Source organism: Oenanthe melanoleuca, chromosome 6 (genome assembly GCF_029582105.1).
Source record: "Oenanthe melanoleuca isolate GR-GAL-2019-014 chromosome 6, OMel1.0, whole genome shotgun sequence".
Classification (NCBI taxonomy): Eukaryota; Metazoa; Chordata; class Aves; order Passeriformes; family Muscicapidae; genus Oenanthe; species Oenanthe melanoleuca.
In genome coordinates this window covers 24,702,727-24,715,374 of record NC_079340.1, presented here as the reverse complement: position 1 = coordinate 24,715,374, position 12,648 = coordinate 24,702,727, and the positions used below count along the sequence as shown (strand labels likewise).

Sequence of the window (12,648 nt, the reverse complement as noted above, 5' to 3'; positions counted from 1 at the left end):
TAAGAAAATATCTGAAAAGTTAATTGTAGGGTAATCTGGTTTTTAACTTATGGAAATTTAGCTTGAAAGAGAATTTTTTGGAAGATGAATTTTGAAAAGAAACAGTTGCGATAGAAACCATAAAGTTTTAAAGGTCTTTTCATTTCAAGATATGCAGGATTAGTGACAGTGAAAGAGCATACCATCTCTATTTCTTTTAATTTGTGATCTATGATTATTATTTCTCCTCTCAATTTCACTTATCTGATGTGGCAGCAAGGCTGGGAACGTGAGGCTTTCTATTTCTTGGGACATGCAAAAAGGGAATATTCTAACAGGACAGTGTTTATTTCAGCACAAAATACTGCTGTTAGAAGTCATTAAAAACTTGGGGTCACTGAGATGAAGCACTACAAGTGAGGTTTGAGGAGCTGTATTCTGGTCATGCATTTGAGGGACATTCAGCTCACAAAGTGCCGTGCTCCAAATGCCTTGAACAGCCTTGTTTATGTTCCTAAGCTGAAATAAGAACATTTTGCACAGCTATAGCAAATTTCTGCACAACATTTCTTGAGTTCCCAACAAATTAATAAGCTTCATTATGGTTCTTACAGTGGGAACTAAAAAGCAGGGAGATGAAACTGGCTTTACTGAGAAGGCATATTAGAAAAAAGAATATATTGAGGAATAACAAATTATTGCTCATCAACTCAACACCTGTAATAGATTCTGCACACTTACAATGGCTTAGTTGTGAGGCAGCACAACTGAAGATTTTCAGTTTATTCTGTGTCAGAACTGAAAATATAAATGTATCAGTGGTGTCAGACCTTCAGCCAGTGGTGACCCCTGCAAATCAGTCATTTGGATGAAAATTCTCATAATGAATCAGGACTGACCTCACTGGCAATGGAAGAAAACATGTTGGATTTTAAGGGTGTGCTCTGTTTTGCCCCATGTTCTAAGGAGTGTTGGTCTCTGCCTAGAAGTCTGTGGGGGTAGCTGGAAGCAGTAACCTTGGAACATATCACAGCATTTTTTGCCAGGTATTTGGAAGCTCTGCAGGTCACAGGATTTTAAGGCCAAGACAGGCAAAGAGTGTGCACATGGTCCATTACTGTAGTCACCATGAGCAACTTGGTACAGTTCTCTTGGCTACTAGAGCTTTCTGCCAAGAGCCAAATCAGTCTCTTTTTCCTGCACAAAGTAATCATCCCCCCCAACAAATGAACAAATCTTTACCTCTGGAATGGAGCAGGTGTGTTTCTGCCAGTGGGGTAATAGAGTGAAGTGTGCTGAAGTAAGAAAAATACTTTATTCCAGACTGAGTGTAATCTGCAAATAATTTTTCTTGGGTTTTTATGGTGGCTTTTATTTTTTTTAACTGTTCTTGCATTTATTTATTTATACTTTGTTTGGGATATCGCTTTTGAGAGTTAGCCAAGTGTAAAATTTCAATAAAGGGATTAAATTTGAGAAGGTAGATTTGCCAAAACAAGGCAGAGACAAAGAAGGAAAGAAAGGGGAGTAGTGCATGAACAACCACACAATCCAAAGTGGAAGTATAAGGGCTAAGAAAAATCTGCTGAACTAAATATAGATAAGAAAAAAACCCTAATTTTTATGCTGTTATATTTTCCAGCAGAAGCTGAATAATACAACTGTGGCTAAAGGAGAGGTAGAAATGTCAGGCAGGTACAGGGTCTCCCTGACTGGGTTGTTTGAGAACCTCTGTCAGCAGCAACCTTCGTACTGGGCTCTCCTTGCTAGAACACCAGTAACTCTCTGTCTCTGCTTTCTAATTTATTGTGCTTATGAAGATAATGTGAAAGGTTTTCAAGGACCAAAACAAGAGTCTCTCAGCAGGCATAAATCAGTAAAACTTCAGTGGTGTTGATTTACACCTGCTGAGGATCTGGCTGGCAGTGTTGTTCCTGAGTGCACGTTCTCCCAACTTTTTTACTTTTCCCCCTTGGGGTCCAGAAATGTGGACTCCTAAACACACTGTGTCTCATCAAAACAGGGTACAGGTAGTGATGAGCAAGCTGAGTAGAGCCTGCTCAGTTTAGTTCTATAGGTGGAGACAGATTTGCAGGGCTAATCGCTGCCAATTTATGTTTTTCATCCTGTTGTGTAAGTTTTGGAGAGCACCATGCAAATTTTCATCTTGTGGAATGTGAGGCTTTTGTTTATTTTTCAAAGGCTTCAGGCCCAATCCATACAAATCTGGGGCTGAGAGCATAGTGGTAAACTGATTTTTCTGGTTGGAAGAAGTTCATGTGAATGTTATCTCACATTTCCATTTGTATGCTTGGGTGTCCCTGGTGTTTCCTTTGATTTTGCAGCAGGATCAAAGGCAAGCCAGCAACGTCAGCAGGAATTGTGGTGTTGTGTTTTTGTTTTTGTTTTTGTTTTTTGTTTTTTTTTTTTTTTTTTTTTTTGTTTTTGTTTTTTGTTTTTTTTTTTTTTTGTTTTGTTTTGTTTTGTTTTTGTTTTGTCTGGCTTCAAGGCAACACCCCAGTTGGACAATTAATCCCCTACGGTTCTTAATCACACAGTAATCTTCTCTGTGTTACATTTACCACCACAGCCAGCAGGTAGGGTGGTGGTGGAAGTTAAATTGAGGTTTGTTCAAATGCAACTTGAAGTGTTTTCAGAAGGTATAAACTTAATGACATGTGGGGTTCAGGCTTGTGAAGAATACACAAGATCCTAAAATTAACAGGTTTATCTGATTTGAGCTTGGTAGGGTTATCCCAATAAGGCCTGATTCAAGCTAATTAAATGAGAGGTAATTTTTATTCAGGTGGTGCCTACTGAGGAATCCAGACTGTTGGTGCAAATTAGAAAGATGGATTCCTACTAACTGGGTACCTGCTGGCCCTCCAGAGAATGGGAAAACTGACTCAGAGGATGTCTAAATGACAGTTTCTATAGACTGTAAAACAGTAAAACAACTATTACATTTATGAGCCATGCATTTGCTTTTGTAGATAAGACACCAATTTATTTAAAGTTTTTAAGGGGTTTTTTAAGTATGGATGAAAGAAGCTAAGGGCTTTGCTAATGTGCTGGCAAAAATTTAGAGAGCTCCTGATATTTAAAAAGTAGTTTGCTTTTCTCCTGTTGTCCTGATTTACACAGCAGTTTTTTCTGCTGAAAGGTAATTTAGGTGCTGCTGTGATGCAGGTAAGACCAAAGCCTCACCTGGGCCCAGCAGACATGTTCAGCTTGCTGATCCACAGGGACTGAGCATCTGGCCAATAGTGCCTGAATCACAAAGTTGCACTAGTACTTTAATTTCTGTTTTCGCAGAAAATTGCTGGGAAGAATAAAATAATCACTGTTGTGGAAAAAATGCGTAGGCAAGCTAGCCTGGCAGTCTTCTCCTAACATAGCTACAGTGGTGAATTAATTCCTGTAATGCCCTAAACCTGTACAGTGATTTTTTTTTTTTTTTTCCCTGATTGTGATTAGTGTTTTTTCCTGATCATGATTAGTATTTGTCCTGGAGAATGGCATCTGTTAGTTTCTCTCATTATGTCAGAAATGGCAGAGGATATACTTCCCTATGCAAAGAAAGGTTTCTGATGCTGACATGCAATGAAGAAAGAGCAGCAGCAGGATGAAACCAGATTTGTGAGTAGTTAGTAAATGGGATGGTTTCGTTTCACTGATCTTCATTACTGGTTAATTGCTTTGCAGTTGCTGAGTCCTGGAGAGTTGTGAGCATATTCCCATATTCCCATACCATGCATGTTTCACAAATCAACATCCAGACCAGATGGAAATGGATAAAGAACAGTAATTTTGTGTTTCTCAAAAAAAAAAAAAAAAAAAAAAAAAAAAAAAAAAAAAAAAAAAAAAAAAATTAAAGAAGTATGGGAGAACATTTAATCAAACTGTGGAATTCATTGCCATGGGAGGTTGGGGATGCTGAAGGTGATGCTCAAGTCTTGCCTTGCACTGCTAAGGCAACCTAGACTTGTGTTATCTGTCACTGAGGGAGGGGGTTACAGGCCTGGGTCTTTCAGTGATGTTTGTCACTGCCATGTTCTTATGGGGTCATTAGTTACAGGATGCCAGTCATGCTTCAAAAGCAGAAACTGCCCCTAATGTCTGAGTTGCTCAGTAATGAACTGGGATGCTCTACAGAAAACCTGTGAGAGAAACAGATCATTGATTACATTGTATAAAACTCCTGATTTGTCCCCAGTGGATTTATTGATAGAGGAAAAGATATTCCTCAATGAACTAAAGACAGGAAAAATATAAATTATACATCTGCAGAGTAAACTGACCATTTTCTCTGACTCTCCCTATGATCAAATAAGGTTTTGAGAAGACATACATGCAAGCTTACACTAGGAAGCTGTAGATATTAAGGTTTGATATTTAATCCAAAAAAAAGCACTTGCCAACAAAATATCCTGAAGAAAGTCCCACTGCTTTAGGAAGGGATCTAAAACTCTCCTGTTTGCTTTTGCAGAGGCCAGCCTGCCTCCAGTAATCACCAGTAACCTTCCTTGTCCACCAGCTGAGCCAAGGGATGTCTCTGGGAGGGTTGGATCCATTTGCATTCGAGCATGGAGCTTGAGCTAAATGGAAAAGACTAAAATATTTCATGTCACAAGGGTCTCCCTGGCTTTCAACTTCTTCTGTGTTAGCATTTGCAATTCTCTTTCACCACTGAAACAGATTAATTTTGTCAGAGGTTTCCCTTACAAGATGTCTCCTCCGTTCTTGTGTTCTGTGACTTTTCTTGCTTCCTCTTCAGAAATAGCTGCCATTGCCTCAAGAAGATTCCTACTCTGGGTGTCTAAACCTGTCAAAAATGAAAGTGTCTGGGGGTGTAAGAGCTGGGAGTTGCTATGTTCTTCTCTCCAGGCACAGTGTGACTTTGTTGTTGTATATTAAAAACAGCAGCTGTTGTTGGAGGTGAGGGTTCTGGAAATGAAAAGCATAATGTCCTAATTACCTGTGGCAGGGAAAACATCTGTGTGGGAAAACTAATGAAATTAATTCCAGAGCTTAGCAACTGAATACATTAATTGACATTAATTAATGCTAAATTACAAACCTTTGCCAATGGAGTCACATAAAATGTCTGCGAGAATGAAATGAAAAAAAATCCTTGAGTTAATGTGAACACAGAAAATCTTCCCCTAGGAAAAAAGTGAGAACCAGGCACTGCAAGAAGCCTGCTTTTCCTTCTTTCTGTCTCCTGTAGCAAAAGGAGCTTTTCTTGTGCACATCTCAGTGTTTGGCTGTTTGGGAGATTAGCTTAAGCAATTTCAGTGCTCTGCCCTTTAGTAGTATTACTGCCATTTTAGAATTGAACCCATGGAGAATTGCACTGTAAAAGTTCACAGGAATTGCCTTAGTAAATCTTCATTGGTGATACAATCACTGCTGCACAGACTCCTGCCATCACAGCAGAAATGGGGATAGTCCCCATTCCTCATTAAAGCAGGATCCAGAGAACCTCAGGCTCCTCTAATGGATGCCAACCTGGCCTGTGCTCTTTAAATCCTCTTGTGGAGGAGATTCCTTAATGCCCCAGTCTTTTCTACAGTTCTGGTGGCAGTAGGACCATTCAGCTGAGGCTGCTTTGCTGAAGCTCAGGATTGGCACATCAGGAGCTTTGTAGTGACAGAGTGAGACCCCTCTGCAGTTCTGTCCCAGCTCTGGAGCCTCAGCACAGGAGAGCTGTGGAGCTGTTGGGCAAGTCCAGAGGAGGCCACAGGATGGTCACAGGGATGGAGCACAGGGGAACATGTCCCTTGGTCAGCCTGGAGAAGGGAAGGCTCTGAGCAGACCTCACTGAGAGCTTTCAGCACTCTCAGGACAAGGAGAGCACTGCTGGGTGCTGGCACAGGCTCCCTGTCCCCTCCTGTCTGGGTGCAGAGGGCAGAGGGATGAGCTGCTCTGAAAGGGAACTTTCCTGAGCTCACAGGAGTGAGCAGGCTGGGAATTATGTCGTTCCCTGCCCTCTCGTGGCTAATGTGGAAAAAATCACGTCCCTCTGAAGGGAGATACATTTTGATCATGCTGCCCAGGCTGTATTCATTAATGTTTTGCAGTGGGCTGTGAAAGCATAAAATGTTATAAACGGCAGTGACTAATAATACTTAGCACTTTATATCTTCCAAGAACCCTGCAAATGCTGGAGAAAAATCATCCCTCATCGAGCTTTCCTGAAGGTTTGTTACCCTGCATGTCTGCTTCAAGCAGAAGTCAACAGCCCTTAGAAGCAAGAAAAGAAATGTCAAATGATAGATTTTAATTAGAACAAAGATTACATACAAGATGGTAAAATTCCAGCCATTTCTATTTCAGTGTAAGATGCTATTTCTCTGATCTGAAGGTGGTAATTATATCAAACAAGGTGTCTCTCCAAGGAAAATTATTAGAAGTACTTCTAACATTAAATGCAATATAGTGTTTCTATCATGTAAGTACTATTAAGAAGCCAAAATTGTTCCTTGTGTGGATCAGGTTTGTCATAAAACAAAATGCAAATTCTTAGTGAATGTAGAAGAGTCCAAACGGATTACTGAGAATCTGCTTCTGTATTCTAGGATGAATTATCCCATAAAGCAATTCTAATTGTTTTTCTTCAGGTGACACATTATGGGATGAGCACCTTGCAGTGCTTCAGAATAGGAGAGGACATCCCATGCAGTGACAGTGATGAGATGGCTTGCATGGCTGTGAGATGGGTGGCTGCATTTAGACTATTTAATTTGAAACTGCTAGGACTTCTAGTTACAAGAGTGTGGAATGATTGCCAGGTCTGCCAGAATGCATCTACCCATGCTGTCAACAGAGAAGCAGGTGAAACCCCTGAAGAGGAGCTGGTCTGAGGTGCTTTCCAAGTCAGTCTGAATTACTCTACAGAGTGTAAGTGCTGTAGGAAATACAGAGATGCATCATAGAAGGTTCTCCCTTGGTAAAAATGTATCACTCTGACATCACATCTAGGGAAGAAGGAAAGAAATAATGGGAGGTTGAGGCAGGAAAGAAGGAAGGATATTAAAGGAAGAAAGTAATCAAGGGTGGATTTATGAAGGATATAGGGGAAAGAAGGGTTGTGTGGTGTTGAATGGATGGTCTCAATTCACTTCACATGAATCTGGGAAGCAAAAGTGCCACCTCAGCAAGCAGCTTTATGACAGTAGGAAGAATCTGTGCTCAGGATCTCTCTCAAGTGTATTGTTTTTGTTCTTTTCCTTTCAGATGCCCAGTACATCACCTGCAAGATGCAGAACTGCAGTGAAGCCACTCGCAGCAAACCCTTTCCAGGCTACATTGACCACAACTCCCTGATCGTCCAGGGTGATTATGTCTTTGTTCAGGTGCAGAACACCCTCTTCTCCTATTTATTTTATTACTTTATATTATATTATTCTTTTATTATTTTCTCTTGCATTCCTCTGCATGTGTGTGCATGTGTGTTGTTTGCAACCACTCAGACAGCACTGGATCCATGAAGGCACTGAGTGGGTTGTAGCAGTTTGTTGTAATGCTAACTGTGTTCCTTTAAGCTCTGGTTTCTTGTCACTGTAGGGCCATGGAGTTCCTGCCTGAGGTATGTTCTCTGTGTGCTGGAGTGCTCTGTGCCACTCCTTGCAATCTCATCAGCACTCTGGAATTACTGCTTTAACCCCCCAGCTGGAAGTGCTGTGTCACTCATCTGCTATTGCAAGGGAGTCAACCAAAGCTTTTTTGAGTATGAGAGGGAAATAAGAAAGAAAGGAGGGAGTCAGGGAAGGCACCAAAGGAGTAATCAGGCTTTATTGTTATGCCTCAGCTGTGATTATAGTGAAAAGGCAGAAGATGGGATGTACTCAGCCAGGCTGTGTTCCAGGTGAGAGCTGGTGAATAGATTGGAACCACTGTGGGTTTCATTAGGCTGCTGCCAGTGTCCATTGAATGTCAGCTGAAGAGGAGGAAAATAACAACAGAATTGTAGGCAATGTGGAGGTGAACTGGAGATCATTAGCACTAAACTGGGCTTCCAGACAGCTGATATTTTAGCATGCTTGCGAGTGGAGGGAAGAGAGAGGATTGATATTTTACACTGGGTTAGTTGATTGCTAATTGGCTTCAGTTAATGAACTCAGTCTTAAACACCAGTCTAACCAATCCACAAATAAATCTGGGACATATGGTTCAGAACAGCTTTTGTGCCTGGTGTGTGAGGCAAACAGGAGATGTTTATGTGGCAGGGAGAGCAGGGGTGTGTCAGTCTCTCATCCCAGAATGACTCTGTGATTGTGCTTCAGCTGACACAGGAGCTGGAGTGTTTCTCTTTAGCCATCCTGGCTGAGCTGGACCTGGTGTTATCCCTTCTGCTCTTCAGAGGAAGAATAACAGTATGCCAGGCTGTGTATGCTTGGAGGAATAGATGAACACCCTCCTTCCAGCCTTCCCTTCCTTCCTTGATCTCCATCTGGCTTTTCTGCAGCTAAGCCATTTGGAATGTATTAGTAGGCTTAAAAGCTCTAGGATAGAGGAATGGGCGTTTATTTTCCTGCTAAACTTTTTTTATTTACCAACTCACCCTTTCTCATTAAAAAAAATATTTCTGGCCTTTCTTTCCCTGACTTTTGCCTACTTCCCTTCCTAGAATGAAAAATACTGCTTATTTTACTTAATCTGGTGTGAACCTGGTCTCTGTGTATCCTGCATTTTAAACTACTGCAGTGCATTTTAAAACACTTACTACTAAAGAAAAGTCTTGATAAGCTCAGCTATCAAGCAATTAAAGCAAAGTTCTGCACGGAGAATCCCTTGGAATATTTGTTCTTCAGTATCTTTCATCCAAGGATTTCAAAGTACTTTAAAAAGATTGATTATACTTCAGCAGCAGTGGAAGCCAGATAAAATTGACAGCTTTTTTCTTTCTTTTTCCCCTCCTTTAATAGGTTGTAGAAAATGATACCTCACATTGCTCTAACCCAGCATTTTCAAGGTCTGCCATCAGTATTTATGCACTTAAATATATGGCCAGATTTGCAAAAATGCCAAATCAAACGAGCTTCCCTTGCCTTCCATATCTGTGAATATTTAGTTGATCTTGTAGGAGATCAACTTGTCCTGGGCCACACAGGAACCAGAGCTGGAAGGAGAAATTAAAATCAAGGCTCATGTCTGCCAATGTGCTGGTCTAATCAACAGCCTCCAGGGCAGCTCTGCAGATGGCAAAGAGCAGGGAGTGTTCTGGTGAGGCACAGGAGAGCTGTGGTGTCAGGAGTGACATCATGGCCCAGCTGAAGTCAAGACTTCACTCTTCACAAGTTTTCACATGAGATTCTAGCCTTTGTCTCTCTTTGCTGAAAATGGGATTCCTCTTGTTTTCTTTTCCAGCCTCTGTCAGTTGGATCAATGTTTATTCCTCAGCTGTAACAGCGCTGCAGTTTAAGTCATTGCCACCACGCTGTGGTATTTCTCTGAACAGCTTTTGTTTGATATTCTTTCTGATCATGACAAAAAAAAATAAGAAAAGCCTGGTGATGATAACTGTCCTGCTTCTCTCGTAGCTGACATCAGGAGGAAGACCACATTATTATGTTTCCTATAGGAGGAGCCCATTTGCACAGATGAAGCTGCCAAAGTACTCCTTGCCCAAGGTAGGTGGCTGCTGTAGGATGTCCATGTGAGCTAAAGATATTTTAATTGCATTAAGATCTTGAATCCAACACAAGTAACTGCAAGATGACATGCAGTGAGTGGAAACAGTATTCTTCTTTGACAGAACATTTGCAAGCAAGAAAGGACCAAAACCAAAAGTCAGCACTTTGGCTAGTCAAGGACATAGGCATGAAATGTAGGCAGATACCACAGCCCACATCAATTACCATTTCTTTATGGTTAATTAATTCACTTTTAGAGGGGATATTCTCTCTCTCTCTCTCTCTCTTTTTTTTTTTTTTTTTTTTTTTTTGTCTTAAAATTCCCCTCTCACTGTCTTGTATGGGTTGCTTTTTATGCTTTGCCTCATTAGTAGATTTTAATGGGAACCAAGCAGAAAGATGTCTTTGTGTGCCTACTCTGTCTGTGGCCTAATTAACAATGGTGAATTAGCATTGGAGCTTGAAAAGCTATTTCTGCCTTGTGAAGCTGAATTTTTTGAAAGACCTATATAAAATGTTAGCTCCATTTTGAAGAAACCACCGATTTGCAGCTGGGGTCCTAATGGGTTCCTAACAAAGACTGAGGACTCTTTTTTTCTGCCTTTTCATTCTTGATATAGTCTGTCTTTAATGAGATTTAAGCTGAAAGGCAGCAAATGATCTTATGGATTCTATATGAGGTCTAACATCAGCAGACAAATGCATTCCCAGGAGCTAAGCAGGGGTTGTCAAAAGGAAGTGCAAGGTCAGGTTTTGTCAGTGAAAATGTTCCAAGGGATAACGTGGCTAATTTCACAAGGGCTGTCCTTGATTCCTCAACCCAGCAGAGCTGTTTGACTGGGTGACCTTCATATGAACAGTCTGCAGCTCAACCCCAGCCCTTCCTTCAGTGCCTCACCTTCCCTGCACTGCTGCTGGAGCCTTTTCTCCTGTTCACACCACACCAGAAGCCATGAGATCTTAGCTCTGACACAGGAGACCTGTGGTCTGCCTCAAAATTTTTAATCACATTTTAAGATAGGTTGCTTTGAAACTTCCTGCCTAAGCAAGAGAAATTACTCTGTAAATTCAAATTGGATTTAAATAGGTGTTATTTGAAGGAGCCCTTAGCAACAGAGTTGCATTTTAGCATGGTTATTGTAAAAGCCAAATAAAAATTGTTATTTACAGCCAATTCAGACCATCTGTAGAGACATTTTTTTGCTTTAAACTTCTTGTTTTCTTTAGCACACACTTATTTTTTGTCCACCTTCTCCAAGAGATCACTGGAGAGCCAGAGAAAATGTGCTAGAATTAAATTACATTGTGTTCCTGAGAACAAGAATTGGAGCAATATATTCATGTTATTTGACCCAAAGAAAGATGCTTTGTCACAATCTCACTTTGTCAAAGTCTGAAGAGCTGCATTTGGCTTGGAAGGAGCTACAGTGGAACTGTGGCTGTTCAGGAGGCTGCTATCAAAGCAAAATAGTCACTTGTATGAAAAATGCACAGAGTGTTGTATTATTCAAGGAATTGGAACATACAGCTTCTTTTATGCCCAAATTCTCTTTCATCTCCTTCAGCTAAGAAAGAGGGGCCAAAAATGGCAAACATTACTAAGTGACTTCTGGAATTGAAGATGGAAATATCAAGGTTTTTGTCTCTGAGTGTCTCTTCCTGAGCTGGGGGCGTGTGACAGCAGGCAGCCTTGGCAGGTGATGCTGCTGCTCAGGCCTACAGCAAATCTAGCTAAAATATTATTCTTGTTCACATTAACAGCCTTGTAGCTGTTTTGATTAAAAGCCTAAATAAACTTGAAACTCTGTTCCATTCAAGCAGACGCCTGCATATGTGTTAACCCTATAAATAGTCTTTATTGAGACCTCTTAATCAAAGCAGCACAATGTGGGCTTTGTCACACACTACTGTCACTCATGATTATCACCTTAAATGTACACACTGGGTGCAGTTACTCCAGTTTAGACCAATGCACAGGGAAGACAAATAAATAAGATCCTTAAATGCTGACCTTAAAAGAGGTGACAGCCCCACTAATTTCACAGAAAGCAAAGGCAAGAGCTGGCATCTTCACAGAGATTTCACAGAATATTCTGAGTTGGAAGGGACCCACAAGGATCATCAATTCCAGCTCTTAAGTGAAGGGCCCATATGGGGATTGATCCCACAACCTTGTTGTTATTAGCCCCATGCTCATACCAGCTGGGCTGGCACAATAAAACTGGCATTACACATCCCTACTCTTTAACTTGCCAGGAAAAAAGTTCCCTGAAAAAATGCAAAAGGGACAATTTTTTAGTGATTCAGAGAGCCTTGGTTTTTAGTAATTTGAGGAGACACCTGATCAAACCCATGTACATCATGTTACCTTTGTCTTTGGAAAGGCAAAAGGGACAGATAGTTGAACTGCATATTAATGTACTTGCAGTATGTTCTGGAGCAGGCTCTCAGTAGACAAATGCAAGGGGAGCCCCTAAAGGTGATGATGGCCAGAAAGGGGCCTTGCTTCACATTCCTGTCCTCTTCCTTTTGTAAGGAGCTTGTGCTATATCAAGTTGAAGGCTGTCTTTTTGTATTCTTCCTCCCCCTCCAGGAATTAATCCTCACTCTGAAAAAACAACAATCATCAAATGAAACATAATATTATATGCTGATTAATTTTAATTTTCCCAGTGTGGAAATGAAGAAATTCCTGATGCTGGTCCAAGATCTATTTGATGCCCATATACTAATCCTTTTTTATCAAAGCTGGGTATCATTGATGCATGTATTGGACAAGACCATATTAAGAGGAAGTTAATTTATCCCCAAAGTTGGAATGCTATGTGTTTTTTTCCTTTCTGCATTATATATATTATGGCAATTCTGTCTCAGTCTCTGCTTCCTTAGGCTTAAATTCCTTCAACCTTACTGGAATCTTCTTTAGGCTTCCATCTTACAGCATGATCAAATGCAGGAAGTATCCAGTGAATACATTAACTTGTTTGCTTCTTCAGCATTTGTGAAATTGCCTTTAGTTTTCTCTAGTGTT

The 12,648-nt window shown here is 40.7% G+C and overlaps 1 protein-coding gene across 2 annotated transcripts in view; it reads left to right on the top strand.

Moving 5' to 3' along the window:
- SORCS1 (sortilin related VPS10 domain containing receptor 1) overlaps positions 1-12,648 on the top strand; it is a 263,410-nt gene that overhangs the window by 183,958 nt on the left and 66,804 nt on the right. For both annotated transcript variants that reach the window (XM_056495393.1, XM_056495392.1), the window contains exons 7-8: positions 7,219-7,337; positions 9,525-9,614. In XM_056495393.1, the coding sequence (XP_056351368.1) occupies positions 7,219-7,337; positions 9,525-9,614 (209 nt within the window). The remainder of the gene's footprint in view (positions 1-7,218; positions 7,338-9,524; positions 9,615-12,648) is intronic.